General features: G+C 30.6%; 4 protein-coding genes across 4 annotated transcripts; 2 read left to right on the top strand and 2 right to left on the bottom strand.

Annotated features, from left to right (window-relative positions):
• Positions 1-241: 241 nt before the first annotated feature.
• LOC119669010 (zinc finger protein 677-like) lies at positions 242-7,100 on the bottom strand. Its single transcript, XM_038078736.1, has 4 exons — positions 6,617-7,100; positions 6,252-6,545; positions 5,838-6,191; positions 242-2,299 (listed from the first exon to the last, which is right to left on the bottom strand). Exons 1-4 carry the CDS (start codon positions 6,947-6,949, stop codon positions 1,268-1,270), a joined length of 2,013 nt encoding a protein of 670 aa, XP_037934664.1. The 5' UTR covers positions 6,950-7,100; the 3' UTR covers positions 242-1,267.
• Positions 7,101-12,675: 5,575 nt separating this feature from the next.
• On the top strand, positions 12,676-13,481 carry LOC119669009 (putative sulfiredoxin). The gene is made up of 3 exons (XM_038078735.1): positions 12,676-12,889; positions 12,956-13,101; positions 13,175-13,481. Exons 1-3 carry the CDS (start codon positions 12,832-12,834, stop codon positions 13,385-13,387), a joined length of 417 nt encoding a protein of 138 aa, XP_037934663.1. The 5' UTR covers positions 12,676-12,831; the 3' UTR covers positions 13,388-13,481.
• A 67-nt stretch (positions 13,482-13,548) lies between these two features.
• On the bottom strand, positions 13,549-15,562 carry LOC119669008 (actin-related protein 8-like). The gene is made up of 2 exons (XM_038078733.1): positions 14,339-15,562; positions 13,549-14,284 (listed from the first exon to the last, which is right to left on the bottom strand). Exons 1-2 carry the CDS (start codon positions 15,308-15,310, stop codon positions 13,571-13,573), a joined length of 1,686 nt encoding a protein of 561 aa, XP_037934661.1. The 5' UTR covers positions 15,311-15,562; the 3' UTR covers positions 13,549-13,570.
• Positions 15,563-17,339: 1,777 nt separating this feature from the next.
• LOC119669007 (DNA ligase 4-like) lies at positions 17,340-22,756 on the top strand. The gene is made up of 8 exons (XM_038078732.1): positions 17,340-17,998; positions 18,064-18,196; positions 18,259-18,426; positions 18,600-19,510; positions 19,563-20,009; positions 20,078-20,221; positions 21,822-22,232; positions 22,301-22,756. Exons 1-8 carry the CDS (start codon positions 17,825-17,827, stop codon positions 22,679-22,681), a joined length of 2,769 nt encoding a protein of 922 aa, XP_037934660.1. The 5' UTR covers positions 17,340-17,824; the 3' UTR covers positions 22,682-22,756.
• Positions 22,757-27,863: the final 5,107 nt, after the last annotated feature.

Below are 27,863 nucleotides of genomic sequence, written 5' to 3'. Positions count from 1 at the left end.
ATATATAATGACAGTAATAATATATATTGTAAAAACAATATACGTCGATATATTTTAATAGAAAGATTTCAAACAAAATAGTCTTATCAATTTAGCTGCCAATTAAAAAATATTATTAATTAACTTAAAATGCGAGATGAAAAAAATACATAAAATGATAATAAAAATACATAGAATATAGAATAAAAAACAAAAAAATAAATATTAGAAATGAGCAATTAAAATAGTTGCTACAAATCTTTACAAAACTTTTGTTAAAATATTGACAATTTCTTTTTGGGACATTTGGGACAAACCTTATTATTCTTAACGTATTCTCTTTCTGTTTCACTATAAAAATAATATTTTCTTTGAGTTTCTAACTTAGAAATTACATTAAGTACAGTTAATAATGTTGATGTATTAAGTAATAAATACGATTTAAAATTACGCTTATTTTATAATATTTGTGTTAGCATTTATATTTCTTCTAAATTGCACACTTTGAACGATTTTGCTTCTAAGTTATGTATATTGTTGAGTCGAATTTAGATTTAGATATATCGGATTTTGCAGTATTCATTTCAATTCCATATCGTATTTACAACCCATTTTTGCTTTTTTCTTTTTTTATTTTCCTCTGTATTTATCTTTTATATTGGACTCATTTGGCTCATATTCTACCTAAGTAGTTTATATCATTTCTTTATATATTTAATGAATTTTTCAACTTATTGTTTGCTTATATAAATTCCAAATTGAAACTTATAAGAGTTTGAAGTATAAGAGTTTGGGAGTTTGGAGAAAGAATGGCGAGACACTTTGGACAGTGTTCAATCATAAGGCGCATACCCACACATACACTTGTTTCAATATTTGGATTCTCACTTACTATATTTAATGTAATTTATATTTGTAATTTGTAATTTATAATTTGCTATTGTACATATAAAAACTGTAAACTGCGCTTTTGATATATGTTTGGTCATACATGGTTTGCATACACATTTAATATTTTATATATTGTTGTAGGCATTCTCTCAGTGCATATCCCTTCTTTCGCTATAGTTTACTTTCGACATTTAATATATAATATATAATTTTTTTATTTCACATCATAGCTGACTTTCATTAGAAAGTGTACTTTCTAGAGTTATTGTATAAACGTGCAACGTTTCGCTATATATGATGTTGCAATTGAATATTTGCTTAAGTTTAACTAATTAGTTTTGTTCAATACCTTTTAAATTGTTTTTAAATCGTCTTATGTGTTCATATATAGCATATTTTATAAGAAGCCGGATCGGATACGCGAATTGGGACGATTATGTCGACGCTTGTGCAAATACAAACCTGCTGCTTGTGCAAAAGCTGAACCACATATTTTACATATATATTTTTTGACAGCGTCGTGTATTTGTTTGTGATTATGTAGATTTTTAACAGATTTAAAACCTTTGCCGCATGTATCGCAGTTGTACATCTCCGCACTGTAATGTGATCTTGTGTGCTCAACTAAAGTTTGGCGGGAAGAAAATGCTTTGGTGCATTGTGGATAATCGCATGGGTACAGTCGATTTACTGCATGCAATACCCGATGAGAATTCAGATAGTTGGCATTGGCGAAACCTTTACCACATACATCGCATATGAATGGTTTTTCCGTATCGAATACATTCCCATCATTACTAGTATTAACAAGTGATGGTAGAAACAATTCATCATTGTGTCTTCGCATATGCTCATCGTAATTGGATTTTTCTCGAAAGCTTGCAGTACATAAATCGCATTGAAACTTAACTTCTTTCATTTGCTGTGGTAAATGTACGCGCTTATGCTGATGATATTGCTCGACATCTGTAAAGGACATCGAACAGATGCGACAAACATAGGCACTGTTGGTTGTTATCTGATGTGTCGTAAGGTGTTCCTCAAACTCTCGGGATGTTTGTAATATTTGTGGACAATGATCGCATTTGAATGGTGCTATATCGTCATCCATAAAATTCATTTGATAGTAATAGGTATAACTGGGTACGAATACTTTATTGCCTTGCTCACATGTTAGACGTTCGTATTTTTGTTTGGAATAATCGAAACGCAACTGTGATATACGTTTTGAGATTTGTATTGTTGTCACATCGATCATTTGCTGTAATTCTGCTGCCATTTGCTGTAAGGCTTCTCCTCTTTTCTCTTTGCTACGATAATCACAGTTGTATTTATTATAAAAGCATGGAAATTCTTTCACCATAGCTAACAGTTTCGCTGTAGAGACATCATTCCAAAGTGCCGAGTAACGACGACGGTAGACAGTTTCCTGTAATTAAGTTCATTTATTTATTTTGTATAATTAATAAAAAAAAATTATATCTAGAAAATTATCAGAAATATGTCAGAAAATTTTATTTAATACAAAAGTTAGAAAAAATCAAACAACAACGTTTCCGTCATCTGAATACCAGGACATAGCAACTAAGCAGCAGAAGGGTTGATACGTAAAGGCGCAGCAATATCAATTATTATTAAGGAGTGTAAATCCATAATACATCCTACCTTCTTCAAAGTGCCCAGACTAAATAAATTTGGTCATCCATAATACCATCTGAAACTACGATATGTCGGCATGTACAAAGATTTTGAGCTCAAAAAGACAATCTTTGCTTTCAAAACGAAACAAAAGAGTTATTAAGTTCTCATCTATTGTGCAAATGCTTAGCCTTGGCAAGAAACAAGCCTATAATTCTTAAAACAAAATCTGATTTAGGGACTTCGAAGAACTATTGGAAACAAAATTCAATATCCTCTCGAAATTCTCAAACAAAATAAATTGATCATATGATAAAAATTTTCTATGTTGTTGTTGTAACCCGCTAGGACCTGTAAGCAGATGACATGAAAGGACATACACGACGATTTTATGTGTAGGGAAGTGGGCGGATAGTGATTGGGGGTGATGGAGGGGAAAGAGTATGGTGTGGATTGGGTGGGTGGGTATAAGTGAACGTTATCCTGGATCCAGGCAGAGAAACATAGCCACTTCAATGGGTTGGATCCAAGGGTTAATTGAACGGAGATTTCTGTGTGTAATAAGATAGGAGAACAGATGTGCGACGTCATGGGGAGAAGAGAAGAACTCTCTATCATGTTGTTTTCTTGTCCTAACAAAAACTCTGGTTTGCTTTCCTTACGAATTATGAAAGTTGAACGATAGTGGTAAGCGACATTCGGACATGGTAGACCACTGTTCGCATTTTATAAGATTAGTAAATATAAAGCACAAATTAAAGAATATATCAAATGTATCAAATAACCAAATATAAAATGATATGATTACTGTATTCTCATGTCACTGCTGATAGTAAATTTCATACATTTCAAGAGACTGTTGCTGGTGTTGCAAAAATGTGGCGATTAATAAATTTAAAAAGCTAAGAATATTCCAACATCCTACCCGTATATTTAAAATTTATTTGGACCTATACAAGTTATGAATGTAGAAAGTTTTAATTGAATCGTTTATATTTAAAAAAAATTGAGATTTACTGAAAAAAGATGAGGAAATAGATTTCGCAAATATGATAAAATATTGATACTCGGTCAGATGACAGTTTGCGATCTTTAAATTGCATACTTCTTAGTAAAATAAAGGAAACGATGAAAAGAAACTTTTCCGTTTCACAATGTTGGGCCAGACAAACCGAAACATGTACAATGTGATTCCAATTTCATTTAAAATCTTTCAGACTTTATTAAAATTCTTTATTAAACGAGGCAAGCTCATTTTTTGCTTAGTTCAAAAGTTACTTTTAAAAAACCACTGCAGTCACATAAACCCTGTGGTGTGAAGGTGTGATGCACACTCTACAACTTTGTCTTATAATCCCTACAGATTTTTTGTTTGGGTTATGATAGCTTAGACTGATACTTCTCATATAGACATATCTACGTTCATGTTTTTTATTTGATTGGTTGTTTAAAATGTCATTATGCTTTTAATTACTATTAAAAAGCTTGAACTTTATATATAACTCTTCTAAGTTCACATTAGCAGCAGTTTGCTAGTGACGATATTGACCAAATTAATGTAAACGAAATAAAATTTTTTAGAAGGTTTTAGTATAGAACAAGTTGAATCGGTAAGGGTCATGTTAACCTTCACAACAATTTTTTAGATTAACTTTGAGATAAATAAAAAAAGAGGCACGACAAAATGTTTTTGTGCATTATATACTTTAATGATCAGATTTAAATTCAATCCAGTTTTTTAAGAGGGGTACGAATAATAAAATGCTGTATTAAAAACACTGAATACACTTACAGTTAAGTTTTGATACCAATATAATCTTATAATAAAATGTGTAAACAAGGAATAGACTATCTGATGAACAAACAATTCTTTGTTTACCACAAACACGAAAACAATAAATTTTTAAATAGAGAAGTCGATTTTTTTAATTAAGTTACTTATATGTGCACGCGAACTGCTTTTTAAATCATACTGACAAGGAAGTAGGTTATCAGTGAACTAACAAATCAATGTACTAAAGAGAAGCATTTAAGCATTAGCATTAGCTCCTTCAGTGCCAATGATTACAGTGCCAAAACCCAAAAGATTTCGAATCCTATATACTATAAAATCACATATATCAAAATTGAGAATGTTTACTCATTTTGTTTACTGATAATATATTTTCTATTAATTAGTTTTCCTAATATTTTTGATTTAATGGCACGCAAATAGACAAGTGTAGGCAAAGGATCCATAAGTGCCTTACTGCAAAAATATTTTCGCCAGATATTACTACAATTAAATAAAATATCAAAAGAGTGCATCAAATAATATTGGATGATTGTATAAAAGAAATTGGATTATGTACGAACTTGCTGACTTTGTTGACACTTTGGCTTGATCCTCTAATACTCAGAGGGATTTTGTGCCAAATAAAGTTAACCTGTTAACAGATACATAACTTTTGATGAGACTTAAAACCATTGGTACACACTTAGTTGTACACTGTATTGACATGACAATATATTGGCACATACTTTGATGGTCGCTATGGGTAAGACTTATAACCATCAAATGTAATATCAAGTAATTATTTTATTTTTACAAAGCTGAATATTATGTTATATGGGTAAAAATACTTGTTAAATAATGATGCGTCTTTTGTAAATGATTGCACATTAACTGCATTAAGTTAACATGCATATTCCCATGCATCATTTTTGTATTAAAATACTACTCCTATGTAACTATATTAGTGCTAGTTGCACAATTTACATATAAACTCATTTTAAAAATAAGTTTAATTAACAATAAAACTTGTAAGATATCATTATCTTGTTTATTTGTATAAAATAAAATAAATGTTTAGATTTACAAAACATTTGCTCAGGTAAATTTATGTTTTGTTTGGATTTCTTCCATTAGTAGGTTGTTGCTGTTTGTCGATGATGGAAATGAGAGAGTGGAAGGAATTGTTTATTAGCAAGTATGGATTGGAAGTGGGTGAGATTTAAATTGAAGTGAATCTGGTTCAAGGTGAAGGAACTTACCCACTTCAATGAGGCAAAGCCAAACTTCAATGAGGCAAAGCCAAACTTCAATGAGGCAAAGCCAAACTTCAATGAGGCAAAGGCATGGAAACAAATGGGTGACATTATGGGCAATAAAGTTTCAATTAAGGCACACATTGGAAATTGACGCATTGTAATTAGTAGGGTAAAATCTTTGAAGTGCGATTTTTTATATAAAAAAATAAAGTTTATCTTAATAGATAATGTATTGTGTTACTATTATACTGCATTAAGGTTTTGTTTTTAGAACAATTATGAAATCAAAATTGACTCACTTGTATTACAGCTTCAGACATCTTTTGATTGCCACCATATATACGATTTAGAAAATGTAGCTCCTTGAAGTACCATAAAGTACTTATATTTGTGTTTTCTATTGACATACGATTACACTCGCGTTTATAAACAGTGCGCAAATTATCCCATTTCCTCGTAACAGCATCCTTTGCTAGTGAAATATTGAAACGTCGTTTAAACTCAGCTGCTATCCATTCCAGAAACTTTTGTCTTTTCACACGATCACGAAATTGAGGATGACGATGGTCCCACAAAAAAGAGTTACGCCGATACGAATCTATTACAAATTGTATCATTTTACGATCTTTAATGTGCAATGTTAGTCCTTTGTCCTTTATATGGTGAATGTTTTAATATTATTTATTTTATTTATATTATTTAAAAATGCTTACGCTTAATAATGATTCCTCTACTTGATTATCATAATTAGGGTCATCTTCATCTTCATCGTCATCAATATTACTTACATCTGGTTCTTGATCTTGTATGTAATCATCTTCGACTCCATAATCGTCGAAACTATTAAAACTTTCATTTAATAATTTATGTTGATCAATTTCTTCTAAACTGATATCTGCGTCTGGCAGTTCTGCTTTGATTTTACTTAAAAATGATATCGCAACATCTGCAGCTTCATTTTCAGCTGAAAAACCAGTAATTAACGGTGCATCATCTTCATCAGGCTCCTATAAAGATTATGACGCATAAAAACTGTCATACTATATTATATATAATTTAACACATTACTTATACTTACCTCCAGTATTTCCTCTTTAACCATAACCATTTGTGGTTCTAACAATGTTGGATCCGTGTCATTAAAATCTTCGTCTTTCCCATTTCCATTGCCAATGCCACTCATAATATCATTTTGCATTTCATTATATGTACCTCCGAATATACCCTGCTCTTGGGCTGGATGCTCGATTTGCATGTGCCCAATAAACGCATCGAAATAAAGAAACTTTTCTGTACAAAGAAGACAGCCAAGCGCAAAGTATTGTTGATCTTCTGTTGTTGTAATAACACCGCATTTTTTCCTACAAAATTTGAAAATCTCTTCTTCTGGTGGATAAGCTAAAGTACTCATTTTTAAAAATTGTATTTTTAGCAATTAAAAGACGAATAGACAATTTTTTTTACTGCATGAAACGCCGTTTTAATTATTTTCCAATAATTTACTATCCTAGTTCCACCACCATTTCTCTGACGACTGATATTTTAATTAATATATATTGTGTTAAACAGCGTTGCCAATTCACTCTTTTGAATAAAATGAAAACAGAGTATTTATGTTGAAAAATAGTAAGATATTTTGTTGTTGATTATTAATACTTTTATAAACTAAATTAGAAATAAATAAAAATATTAAATTTAAAATTTTTTTATTAATTAAAAATGCGATATCTGCATAAAGAGCCAAAGTATATATCTTAGACATTTGAATTATCGTACGAATAAGGTGTGAACACTGTTCAGCATTGCCAACCATTCGGAATGAATGTTTGCCTAAATTATATCGTGTTATGTGTAAATGTGTATGAGAAAGCTAATGATATTAGTATATATACCTTTAATGGAAGATATATACATACCAATGTCTTTTGATATTTTAGATATTACATGATATGGAAATTACATAATGAGTAAATGCTGCGTATTTAATAGATTTTTCAAAAATCTTTTTTTTGGGTTGTTAGGTTTATAGCATATATACAGGGAAATTGGGAAGGGTATGGTTCATCATATAAAACTCGAATACGCATAAATTATGTGTTTTATAGTTTCTTTGTTAGTCTTTACTATTTACTGATATGCAATGTGCAGCAATACAACAAAATTGATAGTTACGCCTATTTTCTTTTTATTTGTATGAACAGGTGAATATGTATCTGTGTGGAAATACAATATATAATGAATTTCAATTCAAGAATAAATCATAGGCATAGGCATAGAGTTATTTGTATGCACATACATACATATTTTGGAATTTAATTGGAAACAAATATAAATGGTAAAGAAGTGGTATGCAGTTAAGATATATTTTCAAATAAATATAAAAATCATTATATGTTAATTTAAACAAATAATTATATTTTTATGTATTTTGATTATTATTATATGCATTTTATGAACACAGATTATTTTGTTTTGATTACTTATATAGTTGAGATAGATTAAAGAATTAAAAATACACTTATATTGCATGTCAAAGAATTTATAATATTTTATACAAATATACATAGTTTTGATTAGATTATATTCTGAATTCTTTATGGCACCATGCAACGGCAAAAAATCTCCCATTTGATTTCCAAAAATAGAGTACTTATCTCCTACAAAACTAAAGGCTTGCTAAATACGTAAAATCTTTTAAATATATTTACTAGCCATTAATTTTTCTACATCTTCTAAATTTACTTTTCTTTGTTCGCTTCGGAAGTTTGCTAACATGGCTATTATATTTGATTGGTGCACAGCTTCGCAAAAGGTTGATTTTGTTTTTCTGAAACACTGATATAGATCTCTCCTACGATGAATTCAATTTGGCATACCTTACGGCAGCACCACGATTCGAAATATTCAAGTTTACACCTATTTACTAACTCAGCATGCCTCTTCAGACGCCTCTGCTGCGTGCGCACATTCTACAGTCTCATACATCAAGTGCGGTTAGTGCTTCACTCCACCGGAGATACGTTCTACCTCTACGCCTTTTGCCTTCACCTACCGTTTTAAATACCTTTTTCGCTGTAGCCTCTTTTACTATTTTCAGACATTATCAAGTGAACAAATCCAATGGATATAAATTCACTGAACTATATCAATGTGCTAATAAAGTCGTGGTTCATCTTTCGAACACTCCCAGTGATTTTTTGCCATACAGAAGCAGATGTAGGAAGAACGACATATAAAGCGTTAGTTTTGCCTGTCAACCTAGTGCTCTACATCCCAATTCCTTCCTAAGCCCATAGTAGCATAAATTTGCAATTGTGATTTCTGCAGTTTGTTTAACAGTTAAACATCTCTGCTCTTTAAAATAATTTAAAAAAGGTATCATCTAAGAATCCTTATTGTAAATCATAATGATAATTTTTGAGAACATAATCTTTTTTTTCTTTAAACAAACAGGTTATGTGTTCTCAACTATAACTATATTTATAGACCCTTTTTATACTCGAATCATTTTTTGTAAATTTCAGAGGAAGAAAAATTTTTTTCTGCTTAATGCCATATAATGGGGTGTATTCCATTTACTACATTAAAAAATATAGTAAGCAATGTGTCTAAAATAATATATTGTATATGATAGTCTTTTCGGATCGTCATTATTTCACAAGCTGTTCATTAGAAGAATTGCATTACAGATCTCTCTCGTATTACATGACTACTGGAATAATAAATTTGTTAGTATTAATTGCTGTATACCCTAATTGTGAAGAATAAAACACTTTAAAGCAGTGCAGAGTTAATATTTATTGGTGTCCTGAGGCAAAAAATCTAGTTTTGTTTGGAACATTTAGTTCAAATGTAATAATTATGTGAACAGTTGTGCACAAACATTCGAGGGGTGGTAAAAAGTACATAGGTATGTATGTATGTAATCCAATTTTTACCGTTTATAAAGAGCATGGATTATGAGGCAAATGATTGTTTTGTTTGTGCAATTAACACGGATATATGTAGACCTTCACGTGCTTAAAATTTTTAAATAGGGAAGGTTTTCTAGAATTTTTTGTTGACTGTTGTTTCGAGGAAATTCATATAGTTTCCTAAAATAAAATATTTAAATAAAATTGCGTTTTTGTAAATAAAATTAAAAGTTTAATAAAAAATAATTTTTATAAAAAATTTTATGTCTGTTCGTATAATTGCGTTTCTTTAACTAAATAACCAGTTTAATTAAACATTCTTTTATTGGAGTCAGGATACTGACTCTGAAGCATTTTTTTAGGGCTGCAAGCAAGTAGAAGTCAATGGCATACAGATCCGAATAATTCAACATATAAGAAGGCTTTTAAAATAAAGCTTTTACAATTTTACTATTGTTGTGAGAATTACTATTGTGATAAGAAAGCTTTTGGGAACAATATTCTTTTTTCTTTATTTGTAGATTTTTTTTTGTAATTTCTTCCTTTAAAAGGATCCACAACATAATTACCTGATATTTGCGGCTTTGGTTGCTCCCCGTTAAACTGGCTACAAATCTGGGGTATAATGATATAACCACATTACATTCGTTATTATATATCGTTTGAAAAAATCTAGTATATTGTACAGAAATTTGATAATAACATATTTATTGTGTCAGCTCTTCACATATCACACATCTCGTTGACAAATCCGTTTGAAGATTGCAAAAAAAATCATAAGGATTTGTCGGTAGGAACTTTTTGAGATGAGTAAACTTTTTAAGTGATATCGGATGCTTTGCTTCATTTTTACTAAACATTTTAATTTTTAACTAAAACTCTTTAAATTGAAATTTCATAATTTTTTAAACTAACGACGTATCTGATACATCATATTACCAGTTTTGTTCCCGTTATCTGAAATATCTGAATGAAATAAAATTTTTAGATAAGCTACTTACCAGTAGGTATAATATATATGATCCAAAACTATGCTTTCTCACCGTGTCTTACTCATCTCCAGAAGTAAGTGTCATGAAGTAGATAAGTCATTGCAAACGTAACTGTTGTGCATTATTATACAATATAACGTGGAAATTCTTCTGAAGCACACCGTTCTTAGGTCGACTCTTAACAATATTTGAAAACTCAAATGGTTTAACAATTATAATACATAGAAGTAATGACAACTCATCACTTCCAAACCCATCACAATGGGCAATAGATGATTCCGAGTGGAAATGTTGATAGTTATACCAACAATATTACACACTTCAAACGTTGGTAACATGATAGAAGACTCAATCATACAGAACACTCAAAGAAGCCATATCAAAACTTCATAAAGGGAAACCATCAGGAACAGACAAGATACATTATTTTTATTTTAAATATATAACTTATTGAAGTACACATCTGATCCAGAGACAATGTGTCATGGCAAAACATATTTTAAACCAAATCCAGACGATCCCAAAATGCTTCGCAATATTGATCCATAACCTCCTTAATATGGGATATAAATTATTTACCTCATGCATCAGCATAGAAATAAGCTTCGATTGCAAAAACAACATATCAACATATCTTATCGTATCTCTTCAATCTCTAAAAACAACATATCTTATCGTATCTGTACAATCTCTAAAAGTAACTGCCATAACTGCATATGTAATTGCATTAGACAACACAATGATATCATATGCAGTGGAAACTTTCCTAACGCACACCGTTTTTAGCAGGGTCGCCTTTGCTACGACCCTGAATGGAAGACTGAATGGTTTAACGCATATAACACATGGATGTATATTCTCTCAATCAATTTTGGAGAGCATTACAGTGGATATTAGGTGCTTCCGTGTGCAAGTATTAACACACGGAACAACACGAAGTTTCTCAGCCTAATCTTACTTTTTACGGAACATCTTTCTAATACTTATTTTTATAAACCATAATTTGAAGCAACTTGACTTCTTTTGGTCTGACACCTCTTCAGACGAATAAATTGAAGATGAGTGTCTGCACAAAATAGTTTCTACTCCTGCTTATTTTTTTTAAATCCCTTGTTATTTGTACATCTGTTTTATAGTAAGAAAACATTAAGTACTTGTTTAAATCTGATGATGGAAAGTTTTACATCGACAACTTATTCAATAATAAGGTCGTGTTTATTGAAGATATTATTCCAAACAAGATCCACGGGTCGTATTCTCTTGAGTCTTCGAGTTTTCCTAAGTTCTTTTATGGGAAGTGAGTTATTTTTATTAATCTTGCTTATATCAACTAATTTATTTCATAAAAATATTCCGTTTTACTATTAATAAGATTCATCTCTCTGACATGAAACAATGGATTTAAAAAAAATAATTGGTTGTTGTTAAGTAAAGAACAATGCTGTCTGTATATAAATCTATATACATATGTGTATGACGATAACCAATAACAAAGGTATATATATATAATGTATGTCTTCCTATAATATCATAACTAAGTACGGTGGCAATCCTACAAGGGGTTATATAGAATATATATGTGTATCTGATAAATATAACCATAAGTAATAATTATTACTTAATCACTTATGCAAATGACTGATTAAAATAATATATATGTAAAGCTGTCAACACATGGTCTTTATATTTTTTATCATACAAAAATATTTACACAATGTTATATTTCGAAATACATACTATAAAATTGCGATAATTAGCTATGTATGTATGTGTATATCAAAAGCCTAGTTGCTCTGGTTATACACTCCATTACTCCATTAATGTAAAGAAAACGAGTTTGTTTAAACTGAAATCAGATATAAGGTTTGATAAACACTTGGAGCAAGCAGCAAGAAAATAAAACCACAGATTTGCTTTGTCACCCTCACTGAGGCCCTGGCCTATCGATTAGATATCAAACATTTCGTAAATAAAAACATACACAAATGGGTTTTGATAACTGTTTTTAGCTTTTATAAATTATTTTGAGATGGTATGCAACCCTCTTAACCTGGCAACCACCCGAGATCCCTACTTAGCACTCACAAACGACAAAAAAATTAAAAGGTGAGCAGCGAGGCTATCAGCTGTTAGTATAGATAATAAAAACGAAAATAAAATTTATTTATTTATAAATTTATTTGCTTGAGGTTGAGTATGCGTTTTTAGCGTTTTTAGCAAAAACGCTTTTGTGCATTTGTTTACGATTTTGATTTTTGATTTTTGGTTTTTGTTGACGGTTTGTTGCTGTTGTACGTAAACAACACTTGAAGCAGTAAACGAATGGTTTGTGATATGTGCAAGTGGCAAAACAAGTAAAACCTCTGAAGCAGAGTTCAAAAGCCGATATGGAAATTATTGCGAGACTTGCATTGCAGGCAAACAGACGCGTTTTCACGATCGCAAGTATTTAATTGTTTTATAAAATTTACTTCAAAGTTTCACTTGTGCCAAAAAACTACTTCAATTCAGTTGCAAAAATGTCAAGCTGCGCGGACACATCCATTCATTCGGCCACCATAGCGGAAGTACACAATGTGCCTTTAAGTGTGATACATCGCCCGATACCACCTGTTTTGGATGAAAAGAAAGTACAATCTCTCATCGAAGCAATCAAGGTGCGTTTAAAGCCTTTGCAGGCGTGTTTGTTTTGAGGCAACATTTTATAACGTTTTGTGTTTTTATTAACAGAATGAAAAAAATGATGATGATGTGCCACCAATCGACGTGCTTTGGTTGAAGGGCAGTGAAGGTGGCGATTACTTTTACAGTTTTGGCGGTTGTCATCGTTTTGAAGCATATAAACGTCTGAAGCGGGATACAATCAAAGCGAAATTGGTACACTCCACATTGACGGATTTGTATCATTACATGGGCTCCAGCACACCCAAGGAACTGAAATAACTACATTTACACAAAAATTTCCTGTTTTTCACTGCGTTTGTGTTTTAAGAAAAAAAAAACAAAAAAATGAATAAATACTTAGCAAATAATTATACTTCATTGTGTAATATTTGTAATACAACACACATACGTCATCAGTTTATATTTTACTTACATTACGTACTTAAAATGACTCATCTAATACTACCACATAAAAGGCGCTTTCTCACGCAGCACACGCAACCCGTACTTTTCCCATTCATTAGGCATTATCCACAGTTCTGGTGCACTCTCTAAGCAAGACATAATTGCCGCGCCTTTCCATGCTATCATACCCGCATCCATTTCTTTGGCAACGATATTAACCTCAAATTGAGGTACACCAGGAGTACGTTGCTGTGCATATGATGCCATACTGAGAGTGACTTTCTGTTCTAAACACTTAGCGAAACCACCAAATTTAATTCCACCACCTACAATAAGTATGCAACCGTACATTTTACGTTTCATTTCATCATTGCCACAACGCTCAATGCTGCGTACAATTGCTTGATCTAATGATACGATTTGTCCATTTATCATAAAATTTTGCTCTTCTTTTTCACCATTTTTTATGGTTGTGTCAACATCAAAAGTTTCTACCACAACCAAATCATCTTCACCTACATCTCCAGTTGTAGGCATTGTTCCCTCCATCATTGCACCTTCACGTCCATTACGTCGACCTGTTTCGCGTATGTATTCAGCATCAAAACAATCCTCCGCATCGGGCTGTTGGCTGCTGCGCAATTGTGTACGTACGTCTTTCAGTTTTCCAGTTATGTTCAGCAATTCTGTGTGAAATAACGACATAGGTGCTACCAGGCACTCATCTCCCAATTGTATGGTATAACACAGTATATGTTTAGCAGTTTGTACCTATATTAAGAAAAATTTAGTAAACATTTTTGATTATATAGCATAAGCTCTTACATTAAAAGTTTTTTCCTGAGCACCGCATATTTCGAAATTCAAATGACAAAAACGTTCCTTTAAATGTGTGAGCAGTGTTGCATCTTGGTAACTATTTTCAACTTTGCATTCCTTATATGGGAAGCTGCACTTACGCAGTAAAGTGTAAAATACTTGTGTCACATCTGCTCCTCCATATGCCAAACGCACTCTGGTGTCTGGTTGAGAAATAGCATCTTCAACACAAGATATGGAGCATTTCTGATCACCTAAATCTACCACACATGCGTATCCCAATCCTGCACCAAACGTTGCAGAGACGTGATCTTGCAGTAAAAAGCATGAAGCAAAGCGTAGACGTTGTAACAGCAATGTGACCATTTCACGCAAATGGCTTCGGTTGTATACATCCGGGATGACTAAGACTGCATTATATTGCGATAGCAATTTCGGTGTAATACCCATTTTATCGTTGATCACGTGCAGCCATATTGCTTCCAGATTTTCTAGCACAGAAGACATTGAACCACCAATGCCATTGTGCAAATTAAGTTCTCCGCGCCTTAAGGGAAAGTGTACATTGTACTCTTTGGCTTCTGATGAAGTTAAACTTAATATAGTCTGATCGAAAATCGTTTCTGTACTCTCGAGTTTTACTGTATGATCTTTATCAAGTGGTAATTCCTCTGGAACACTTCGCCTGTTAAAGGTTGAAATCTGTTGTGGTGGAGTAGATATGCGCGACCGTTTACTTGCATGTTTTGGATATGCTTGCAATTGTATACTGTGCGCGACCTGTAAACGATTTTCTTCAAATTCTTTGTTAGGTTCTAATAGTGGTGGTAACATGCCATCCTGATATGAAGTTAACCCTGATTCAAGGCGGTGTTTTCTTCCAACAGCATGCAAAATTGTAATAGGATTTAAATCAGACGCCCGACCTATGCGTAAATTTCGTGAACCTGGATGTATAACTATAATTTTATTTGCCATTTTATTTTCCTTTTGTTACATTTACTTTGCGTGAATAGAACACAACGTCTGGTGTTATTTGCCGGCAACTATGTTTGTTTATGTATGAAACCACCATAACGTCACGGCAGAGTAGTGTTGCCAACTATTTCGGTTACAACAATCTTAGGCAGTATTGAATATAACGAAATTTCAGTGTTTTAACTTAAGATATCGATGCAATTAATTTAGCTAGCTTACAATTATCAAATTTTTCTTTATTATAGTCATGTACTTAACTGAAGTGCGCTTATATTTAGTTTCTAATACTAGCTTAAATTTATTGTGTAATATGACTATAATTTATTTTATTATATGTGGCTGATACACATCTATGTTAATAAAACCGTATTATTAAAACTGGCAATAAAACGGATTTTTATAAAGCACTATAATAACAATGTTTTATTTTAAGTCAGTGTCAATTATTTTAACCTCATAGATATATTATAATAACTGTATATAAAGTGTTTGTAATGTGTTTAAAACATAAGATGCCTTCGGCAGCTCGAAATGTAACAAAAAACAATAAGTCTCGACAGATTTTAAGTATGGCAAAAAACAAGTTGCTTAGTATAGGCGCTAAGCGAGATATCGACATCACTGTTGCAATGTTAAATGTTATGTTTTCACAAAGAGCAAATCTTGTATATGTGCACATAATGAAAGCAAATTACATCTTGTATAAAAAAAATACTTAATATTAAATTGAAAATTAAAATGAATAATGGTCTAAACGCAATGTTCAAAATGTAGGAAATTTTCTTTTACAACAATACGTAAAAGAAATTTAGATTATTTTTGCATTAAAAAGTATAAATTTCTTAGCAACTAAAAAGTTAATATTTTTAAACTGCTTTTCAATTATACTTTCTTCACGAACTTCTAAAAATTTTTGTATATATTTCAAATATGTCTTTTCTACAATTTTATATAATTTGAAAATATTTCAGTTTCAAAATTTTGAAATTTGTGAAACTTTTTAATTGTTGTTGAAGTTTTATTTACAACATTTTGATGTATGACTGGAATATTCGTTGAAATTTTCAATTAAGGTTAATAATAATTTACTTATGACATTTGTAACATTTTTTTGGATTTGCTAAATTTTTTGGCTACTTCAGAACTAGGCTCGTAGATAGAGAAAGTAGTGTTGTTGTTTTGCGTACATTTTAGCAACTTTAAGCGAGCAATTTGCTATGTTTTGCTACACTTTAAAGCTGCTCAGAGCATCTAATACTGCATGTTTATATTTTATTTCCACAATTTTCAAATTTATTAAATTATTTAATTAATTTGATTAATTTAGTTTGAATTTTTGTTTACAAATTTTTCACTGAGAAATGTTCACAATAGGTTACTTTTCGCTTTGGAAACATTTTTTTTTACAGTCGTCAAAATGTTTGGCTATTTCACAACAAATCGTTTATAGCACATTCACACTATCTCATTTAGGCGGTATCTCATTTTGCTCATTTTAGAATGATTTACTATACAAAAGTCTTTCATATAAATCAGTTCATTTAAGGCGAAAAATGTCGAATGCAACCCTTAAAAATAAATTTCTCACAAGAGAAATTAAAATTGGAAATATTTGTTATATAGTATTTAATAAAAACTTTGTTTTTATTAATTGAATATGGAATTGATGTATAAAATAAATGTAAATGATTTAATATATAAATCATATTTATAATTTTTTTCGACATATTTCCCATTCCTCTTAATTTTGTATTCATTTTAATTTTCAATTTATGTTAATTATTTATTTTATATACTATGTAATTTGCTTGCATTATGGGTACATATGCAAGAAAGCGTCTATTATAATAAGTATATTCTATATACAATCTTTTTGTATATTCAATTAATTAATTAATTATTAATTAATTAATATTCAACGGTCAAAAGCAGCATTTTATTTACATATGAAGTCAAAAATAAATTTTATGGCGTATCGTCCATTCAAAGCGATATGAGTGCACAAATGTCTTTTTAGTTCGAAAACAAATGTAGAAACAAATGTGTAAACAAATGTTGAAGAAACTAACAGCGACTAAAATTAAGCAAACTTTAGTTAAAGACAATGGCTACAAATATTTTACAATTGAAACAAAAAAGTGTATACCAAATCGCTTGGATCCGAAATAATTTTATATATATAGTTTGATTTGAGCTAGGGAATGCTGCACATTCTAACTATATAAGGGTGCATTGGGAACCCAGATTTTCAAGTCGAAATAGATAAGCGTATTGGATTCTAAATAACAACTGGTTTTTGAGTACTTTGTTTTTAGGTCCGACAAACGCGTAATATATTAATCTCAGTATTTTAAAATATTTTGTATATTATGAAATGATTGAAAATTGGCAATTCAACAAATACAGTTTGAGAGCTGCTGCACACTTTTACTTTGTTATTGTGCATGCAAATCTGTAGAACTGAGCTCATAATTGCAGTGCATGTCATTTTATTTCACAATTACAAAATAAATAATGGATATATCAGAATCTATAAAATTTAAGGACATCTGTGCCATGCTTGAAAAAGTTAAAAATGCTGTAAATGTTGCAGCAAAAGAAAAGTACTTACGACGTTATTATGATTCCTTTTGTAAATACCGCCACAATTATCGTCAAGAGAATGGAATTGGGGAGGATGATTCTGAAGTAATTGTATTTGTTATAAGCTTTTTTTAATTCATATATTCAAATATAAAATATGTAATCAACAGGAAGGTAATACTAGTTTCTATTGTGTTTTACGCTGCCTTATTCCAGGTTCGGATTCAGTGCGTCCACCATATGGTTTACAGATTACGTCGCTTGGAAAAGTCTATATAAAAGTATTGCAACTGTCAGAAGATTGTATGTTTAAACGAGTTCAAATTAAAAAATTTACAATATTTTTATTTAATATATATTTATAGCACGAGATGTACAACGCTTGATTGCACGTAGCTACAGTGGGATTCGTGGCGATTACGCAGATATTGTACACTCAGTGCTGTCGCCACGTTGCAAGCAGGAACCGAGTAATGTAACACTAAAACAGGTGCATGATATGTTGGACACAATTGCTTCAGATGATAGAAGAAGTGAGTTGATCTTAAATTGCAGTTATAAAATAAAACAGCTTTTATAAATATAACCTATGTATGGAAATATTAAAAACATTCTGTTTGTTTACAGTTGTAGATAATAAAATTAATGTTAATATATATATATATATTTATGAGAAATGAGTGAAAATTTATTTTGTTCGTTTTAGATACTGAGAAGGTGCTGACACAATTATCTGAAATTGCATCGGCAAAAGAACAAATGTGGTTCATACGATTGCTGCTTAAGAGCATGCATCTGGGTATAGGAGAACAAAAGATATTCAACATATTACATGTGCAAGCGAAAGATATTTTTCGGCGGTGCTCCAATTTAAAACGTGTATGCTGCTTGTTAGCAGATAATAAAATTGCAGAAGCTAGCAATTCCAGCAATAACAATAATATTGTGAAAGAAGAAATCAAGATCGAATCGATAATAACTGTGTTTCAACATATTCGTCCTATGCTATGTGAAATGTTTCCTGGTGACATACAACCACTGATGTCATCAGATGTGCTATTTTTAGAGACGAAAATGGATGGAGAACGGTTTCAGTTACATTACACCAACGATCAATTTAAATATATATCGCGAAATGGTGTGGATTATACTTCTAGCTTTGGTGAAAACTATAATGATGGTAATCTAACACCACACTTGGTTAGCCTCTTGCCTATCGGCATGGAATCAATTATTATCGATGGTGAAATGATGGTTTATGATACAAATACAGCACGATTCTGTGATAAAGGCGAAAACACAGACGTCAAGCATCTAGGTGGACGTCCGCACTGGCGACCTTGTTTTGTTGCCTATGATTTATTGTATTTTAATGGCTGCAGCTACCTTGATACACCGTATATACAGCGCATGACTAAATTAAAAGAATTAATAAAGGAAGAAGTAGGAATCCTGCAAGTTATGAAACCTAAAAAAGTTTCATCTATGGAAGATTTCAAAAAAATTTTTCAAGAAGCACTCGACGCTGGTGAAGAGGGTGTAGTGCTTAAGAAGCAATCATCTCTTTACAAACCAGGCATACGTCACGGGGGTGGTTGGTACAAAGTTAAAGCAGATGTATGAAGTATAAAGAAATATCTACTTAAATCTAATATATCTCATATTTCAGTACATTCAAGGTTTGACTACAGAATTTGATTTACTGGTCATTGGAGGTTTTTATAACCGGACGCGTACGTTTATCGAGTCATTTTTGGTTGGTGTTTTAAATTTTAAAGGAGAGGACAACTATGAAGTTTATAGTGTTGGCAAGGTAACAAATAATACACGCCAGCGTATAGCTTTAAATGAAACATTGAAGCCACTTTGGCACAAATTAACTTCTGATCCGCCTCCAATGACCTACCGTTATGTGCATACTAATCCAGAAGGTAGACCGGATGTGTGGATTGAAGCAAATAAATCGATTATATTACAAATAAAAGCTGCAGATCTGGCGCCATCCTCCGCCTTTTTCCTTTCAAAGTCGTTGCATTTTCCACGAACAGAAGCATGGCGCAATGACAAAGTGTGGAATGAATGTATGACTCTGAAGGAATTCTTACAAATGTGTCAGGTCAATATAAAACTGATATGATATTCTGATATGATATAATATATATAATTATTCTTTTTCATTATTAGAGTAAAAAAGGCCTTAAAAAGATTAATAAACGTGAGTTACAAGTTGAAGATTTCACCACGAATCGTAAGAGACTGAAAATGACGGCAACTGAAAAACGTAAAATTGGCATAAAATCTTATGAAAAAATATTTAATGCTGAAGAGGTAAATATATGAATTACACCTGAATATTGAGATATCTGATGCTTAAAATATAAGTTGTAGCTTGAATATGCTAAAACCACATACTGTGCGATACAACATATATTTTAGTATTCTTAAAGTAGTCAACAACTTTAATATCCGCCACATATTCTGATTTTTGCCGCCAGTTGAAGATATCGTTTGTTTGATGTCGATATCTGGCATTTTCATTATTGTAATTGCTGTAATTGATTAGACATTTAGAAGTTCTTTGAGAGATATAGACAAAAAAAAGTAAATGAAATTCATAGGTGTTCTTGGAACAAAAATAAAAAACTTAAATAATTTAGTTCTGCACAAAAGCACATTCATAGAACATTATTAGTGATGTTGCGGTTGTAGCACGCGAGGATCTGGTTGTGTAGCCCCTTTGGTTGTAGCTTTCGTTGGAATAGACGAGTGGTTCCGATATGTAGACTTGATCCATTCTGGAACTTATTAGGATAGCATTTATATGAGGAATTGGGAATGACACATTATGACACATATGAGGAATGACACATTAGGTTAACTTCTACAGTTAATGCCGCTAAATATTTCTAAATTGAAAATATTGTCTGTCTTATGCAATGAATTGAATGTTTTCTAGATGTTATAGTAGTCATCTAAATAGACTTGTAGATATTGGCTCTATTTGGAAGACCGAAACGTTTATTGGAATCACACAACGAGTGATTTCAGGACGTTGATCCTAGCACTCCTACAATCATTATTGTTTATATCTGGCAACAGTGTTATAATCTTAATAAACGCTGTGAAGAAAAGTAGATTTACTCATTTTTAATCATGTAGAAAACACGCGTTATCTTCAATGTAGTTTTACAATATTGTTATCTCTATGTTTCGTCGTCAGCTTGCTTTCACTTTGGGTAATGTACTCAATCTATTCCATATATTGAATGAGAATATGAGAAATATATAGTACGGAGCTGTTTAAAGAATTTAAAGTACATATTAATGGTAGCATGTCTATAAACTGTTAGTTAATACATTATTTTAGTAAAAATCTTTATCAGACCAGAGTCTAACTCTTCTTCCATAATATAATATAGAGTTTTTCTAATTACATACTGCAGAAAGTCAATATCTCAGCAATGTTATAATAAATGTATCATTAAATATATTAAAACATATACAAATTCAAAGTTTGCTACTAGTTTTGTGACGATTAAAATCTAAAATAAGTTTGAATCGAATAACACAAATATTTTTCTTTCGTTTAATTAAATAACCCAGTTTTAAGTGTTTTATTTTTTTTATAAATAATTTACTAATTTACTAATTTACTAATTTACAATTAGTGATTCAACCAAAAATCTTTTTAAGTATATAAAGCTTAGCAACAGATTAATAAATTATATATTATTAACTCTGAAGTGAGACCACAATACTATTTGTTTATATAGAAAGAATCAATGTCTTGATACATTACAGTAATTAGTTACAGATTAATATATATTATTAATTTTGAAGTGAGACCAAAACACTATTTGTTTATATAGAAATAATCACTTAATGTTTTTATAAATTAAAGTAATTTTATTTATTTATTTTGTTTAAGATTGAACAAAGTTCTGAATTATTTGGTAACTTCAGTTTTTGCGTATTAAGTGGATCACTGAAGGAAGGTCAAACAGTACATCAATTGAAATATATTATCACAGAAAATGGAGGCGAAATCGTTGAAAATCCTATACCAACCGATTCAAGGTGCATATGTGTTGCTGGCGACATAACACATCGCATAGATAAAATGATAAAAACCAATCGTTATAATATAGTCTCCATACTGTGGCTTTTAAGAACTACTAAAGAACAAGAAATGACATTCAGGCCAAAAGATATGATATGTGCTACTGATGAAGTGAGAGAACAGTTTAAAACCATGTATGATAAATATGGTGATTCATATACTGAATTTGTTGGCCCGAATGAGTTAAAGGAACTTTTCGATGAGATATCCTTAGAAGAGGTAAGCGAAAAAATCTATGTACAATAACTTCATATCTCACAATAATTTTCACATCTCTTTGCTTACAGTTGAACTCTTTCGAATTAACTGATGAGGCTGCAGAAGAGTTGGAAAATGAATTGTATAAAAAGAAATCACCATATTACTTTCGTAATCATAAAGCCTATTTCTATAGCAATGAGTTAATTTCGCAGATTGCGAAATATAAATTTCAATTACATGGAGGAATTGTAGAAAATATAAACGCACAAACTGAGATGGCTGGTATTGAGTATATATTTATAGATGAGGTTAGTTTCAATAAAGCTGACTTTAAGGATTGGTTAAAGAAGGTTTTTAAAAGTAGTTCTGACTATTTACATATAGTTAAAGTTGATTGGGTTTTGCAATCACACAGTAAGAAAACTAAACTCGATGTTTTTGACTTCACTTGGCATGACTTTTCTTAAGGACAAATGTTTTTACTTTTGTGTCTCATTATATGTTTAAATATTTGTATTAGTGGGTTGACACCTTCAATATTTTTTTATTTATTTTATATTTTATTACATATTTTAAAATGAATTATTTTTAATCTATTTTTGTGTGCACAAATTCTGTTTTCATCTGCTTGCTATGTATGTTAATGTGATTACGATTGCAAAAATTTGGATGGATCAGTTTAAGGGAGCTTTTAAAGTTTTTGTTTTTATATTAAGCAATCTCACAGATTCCTTTTCCATAATTATACGCATAGGTCTTCAGTGTTAATCCCTTGGTGTTATTGTTTTAATTATAAGTTAAATTTTTTGAGATGTTTTAGCGCTCATTTTAAGCTAATACAGAAATTGATTGACTGCAATCGCTTCATTAAAGAAATTCCTTATCCAATAATGTATCTGTTAATATATTTGCATGAAAAACAATATAATATTTAATTCTGTGTTAGCTTTAGATGCTTAACTTCAAAATTATAAAATTTTGTTTACAGTCAATGCAGTTTTGGAATTAAAATGAGTAATTTTAAACTGCTGCTTCACTCTAGGGCATTGCTCTTATGTGGAAGTGAACCGAGACCTTATTGCTTTCGTGCTTAATATAGGGATTAAGGATATTTAAGTTTATTTTGCATGCATATTTAAACTGAGCACGTGAGTTTGTCTGCGTATGTATAATTATGAGTGCAGTATAGTATATAATGCTGAATGGATTTGCTTCAGTGTAGACAAATTGCTTGTCAGTATTCAGGAAGCACATATTTACTCAATGCTTTGCAGGTATTAAGTATCTTTGGCATTTTAATTCCTTTATGCATATTTAGTTAAATTCTCCTCTTACCACATTGGCATGAAGTACGTATTTCTTGCATATGCATGCGTGTTTTTTATTTAAATAAATACTTATAAATAATTTATTAAAAAATTTTTTTTTATCCCTTAAGTGTTTTAAATTCAATTTTATTATATATATATGTACGCATGCGATTAATTATATTTTATAAATGTTTTAGTATAAATTAATGAAAATGATTGTAAATTTAGTTTAATATTTTGTGTGTATTTTCATTATTATACGATTAATGTAGTAAAATGTATTTTAAATTAAAAAAAAATTATTTATATTTACAGAATAGTAATTTATTTAAACTAAACGTTCAAATCGCGTATGGGCTATGTGTGAGACAGCAAATTTGTTAATAGCAATGTTGCACTCTCTAGTTAATAATAGACGTTTATAAAATCAGGCCTACGAACAATATGTTATGAAGAAAGTTATTTTCTTACCGGTAATATTATATGCCGCTGTAAGTTTACATTGGTGAGATACTTCAGAAGACTGCAGATCAAGTATTCAAAATACTTCTTATATAAACCTCAGAAGACTGCAGATCAAGTATTCAAAATACTTCTTATACAAACCTCAGAAGACTGCAGATCAAGTATTCAAAATACTTCTTATACAAACTCCAGAAGACTGCAGATCGAGTATTCAAAAGTCTTCTTATACTAACTTCAGAAGATTGCAGATTAAGCAAATTTAACTGCTCAAAATAATATAATTTTCAATGGTTGTACTCCTCTACTAGGAAACCGTATTCTGATCAAAAAGTGATCTGAGTTACTTTAAACAGTAACGGAAGGGTGCAGATTGGCTGATTTCTTTGAAATTTGAAATATAAACAATTTAATTAATTCTAAACCTTTGGAGGTTAATAATTAATTATTTAATTAATTTAATTTGTTACTGGTTATATTGTTTATATAAATAATGTTCATTTAAGAACATTTATGCTTAATTTTTTAAAGATTTCTGTGAGCTAAAATAAGCATAAAAATGCCAAAACAAACAATTTTAGTTTAAAAAAAATATCATGGAAAATGTTGGATATATATTTTGGGTATTGTAAATTGAAGTTAAAAAAGTGAATTAAAAATTAATTGGCTTTGAATACATTTTCATTTATTTAACTTTACTAATTATCAAAATAGTCGATTTCCTTGATTATAATTAATAAGAATATTACAGCGTGCAAAAATTTCTTAAAAATGATGAGTTTTTGGTCATTGGAAAAAAAATTATATACTTAAAATGGAAGAACTCAATTCTGCGAAAACTTCATTTAATTATCTATAAATAAGAAACTAATGAAGAGATTAATGTAATAGGAAAGAAGACAAATTGATTTTAAAAATAAAAATTTTTCCATGAAAATTTTGTGTGTTAGATGGGTGTTGTAATGGGTGGATTATTGCGAAACTTTCTGGACTCCAAATTTTTTTCGTTATAGTTTTTGAGATATTCAAAAAATTAGGTACACCAAGTTTGGGAATGTCAAGCAAATCCACACTGCGTAAAATGTCATTGAGTCCAAATTATAACAAAAATATTGATTGAAAACTTTAAAGCAAGAGTTTAGTTTCTACGTACTTCTACATTAAAGAAATATTGACGAATGATGTTTTCTATGTCTATACATATAAACTATATATATATATTTTTATTTGCTATTTTTCTTTTTATTCATAAAATATATAATAAATTGTATCAACATATTGTATATGTATATTTTTAGATTTTTATTTACAATAATATCAGCTGAAATGACAATGTATTAAAACTCTCTATAAATGTTATTATAAGCCAAAATAAAAATAAACAATTTTATATTAATTGAAAATTTAAACAATTAGTGTTATTTGAATATATATATCTGTGATTATTGGGAAATATTATCGTATAATTCGCTAAATGTTCAAGTAATTTAAAAGCCAACTAGAGTACTTCCGAAATTAACAGTGATAGGTTGGCTCTATAGTGAATAAATAATTTTATTTTTAACTATTAATTGTATTTCTTATTGAAGAAGGATTGCTATACAATGAAAAACTGAAAAAATATAGTTAGCTAAGTTTTAAAGAAATTTACTTCTTGTCAATTTGCTAATCAAAAAAAAAAAGGTTATTGTATCTAGCTACACAAAAAATCTTAGGAACCAGGTCCCTGATGAAAGCATCTCACCGTGCTCTAGCGATGAGATTAACTGTATCATATCGAGTCTTAAGATCAGCAATCCAATGCATCGTTAACATCATCAACTGCATGTTTAGGCTAGGCAAGTTCTCAAAGGCCTGGAAGATGGCCTCGGTTGTAGTATTTCCTATACCGGACAAGAATCCCTTATTTTTCAGAACTGGCGTCCCATCAGCCTGCTCCTAAATCTTGGGAACCTGGTAGAATGAGTAATCCTGGCTAGGTTAAAAACAGTGGTGAACGCCCTTAATATCCTTCCGAACGAACAATTCGGGTTTAGGGATGATTTCTCTACGGAACTACAACTAGCCAGAACATCGCAGCTGATACAAACCGCTCTATTATCCCGGGAATCAATCTGGCATAATGGCCAGATTCTACATTTCATTAAGTTGCTGTTTAATAATAATCGCTTCAACCTCAAAAATAGAGAGTTATTATTTACTCAAATAATTAGGCCAGCACTACTGTACGGATGTGTAACTTACAGTAAAGCCTCAAATACTGCTATAAAGCAATTACAGATGGCACAAAATCTGGCTTTAAGAAGACTAATTAAGATTCCTTGGTATATTAGAACAACATACATGCATAGAGATCTAAGAATCGACTCAGTGAAAAAATATATCAAGGGCAGAGCGCTAAAATTATTCAGTTAGAAAATAAATAAATGATAATGTTTCTAGTATAGTTAAAGTTTAGTGTGTGGCAGGGATAAGCCCTCCAGCCACAATTGAGTAAAAGTGCGCAATAGCACTAACTCAAGTCACAACAACAACAACAACAACAACAACAACAACAACAAATCATAGGTAAACTGTAAACTTACATTTTTAAACTATACGCTATACGAACTACAGAAGAAAGCACTCCGTGTTTTAGAAGTCGAGAACATATAATAAAAAAACAACAAACATGGCTCTGATGGCTATATAAAAACCTAAGTACAAAAAACGTTTCGATGATTGGATCAAGCGCTGGCATAAGTGCGTTTTATTCAACGGAGAGTATGAAAGAGACAGACAATAAACTAAAACTTTTTGAACAAGATATGGAAATTTTATTTGGTCCTTATTCATTGCTTTAAATTTATTTATTTAATTGAGAATTTATTGCATTAATGCATGAAGCTATTAAGTAATAGATATAATACTCTATAGGCTCAATTGTGTTGTTATTCTATATATATTATTAATATATTTGCTATTAATATATTATCTTGATTTTATTTTACATTTATGAATAAATAAAATAAGAGGTAAATTAGGTTAGCTTTCTGTGGCAGTCGAACTAGTTCACCAATTTACTTGAAACCTAAGGTTTCATTGTGATACCACAGTTCATCAGGAGTGGTAAGTGTTTTTACTTATATACCATTTCAAAGTCATAATAATGTATAATCTGTTTAATTTTAGAACTAGATACTTCCTCAAGAGCGTTAAAGTTATATCTTTTCACTGCTTTTATCTAGTGCTCGGAAGCTACAGAAGACTTGTTAGATTTTTTTTTCTTCGCAACTTCTGTAACAGTCTTAAAATACCACTCCTATCCTGAAAGTATGCATTTTAAAAAGCAATTACCGGTTATATAAGCCGATATATAACTTTATTTGACTTGATTTCTTCTATCAAGTTTCGGTCACATTAGGCTAGAATTTGTTTTCGTTCACAATTTTTACTAGTCTCTTCAACGACATCATTTTGCAATAAGAGGTAAATTATTGGTTTATGGTGGCTTTTTAGTTTAGAGAAACTGTTTTATGATTACTTTATTTTCGTGTCTAAGCCCTCAATTATCCACTAACTGAAGCTTTGTTACCGTCATGGCCTTATGATCATTTTCATGATCTTCAGTGTATTGTCAAATGACAATAGGATGTGTAAACATGATTTTGTTAAAACGAAGGCATCCAAATACAATAAGCCATTCTTGTGGCATTAATTAGAATAAGGAAAAAATCTTTATATATAATTAAATATAAATATAGAAGTTGAATAAAAATATACATTAGTCAAAAAATAAAAAGACAGCAGTGAGTCAGATATGTAATGTGCATTGACTAAAATATTTTATTAATAAAATCAATACTGCAAAAAGTATTGTTTAGTATTCTCATCTTCA

This window comes from Teleopsis dalmanni, chromosome 1, assembly GCF_002237135.1.
Source record: "Teleopsis dalmanni isolate 2A chromosome 1, ASM223713v2, whole genome shotgun sequence".
Taxonomy (NCBI): domain Eukaryota; kingdom Metazoa; phylum Arthropoda; class Insecta; order Diptera; family Diopsidae; genus Teleopsis; species Teleopsis dalmanni.
This window is presented reverse-complemented; position numbering and strand designations above follow the sequence as displayed.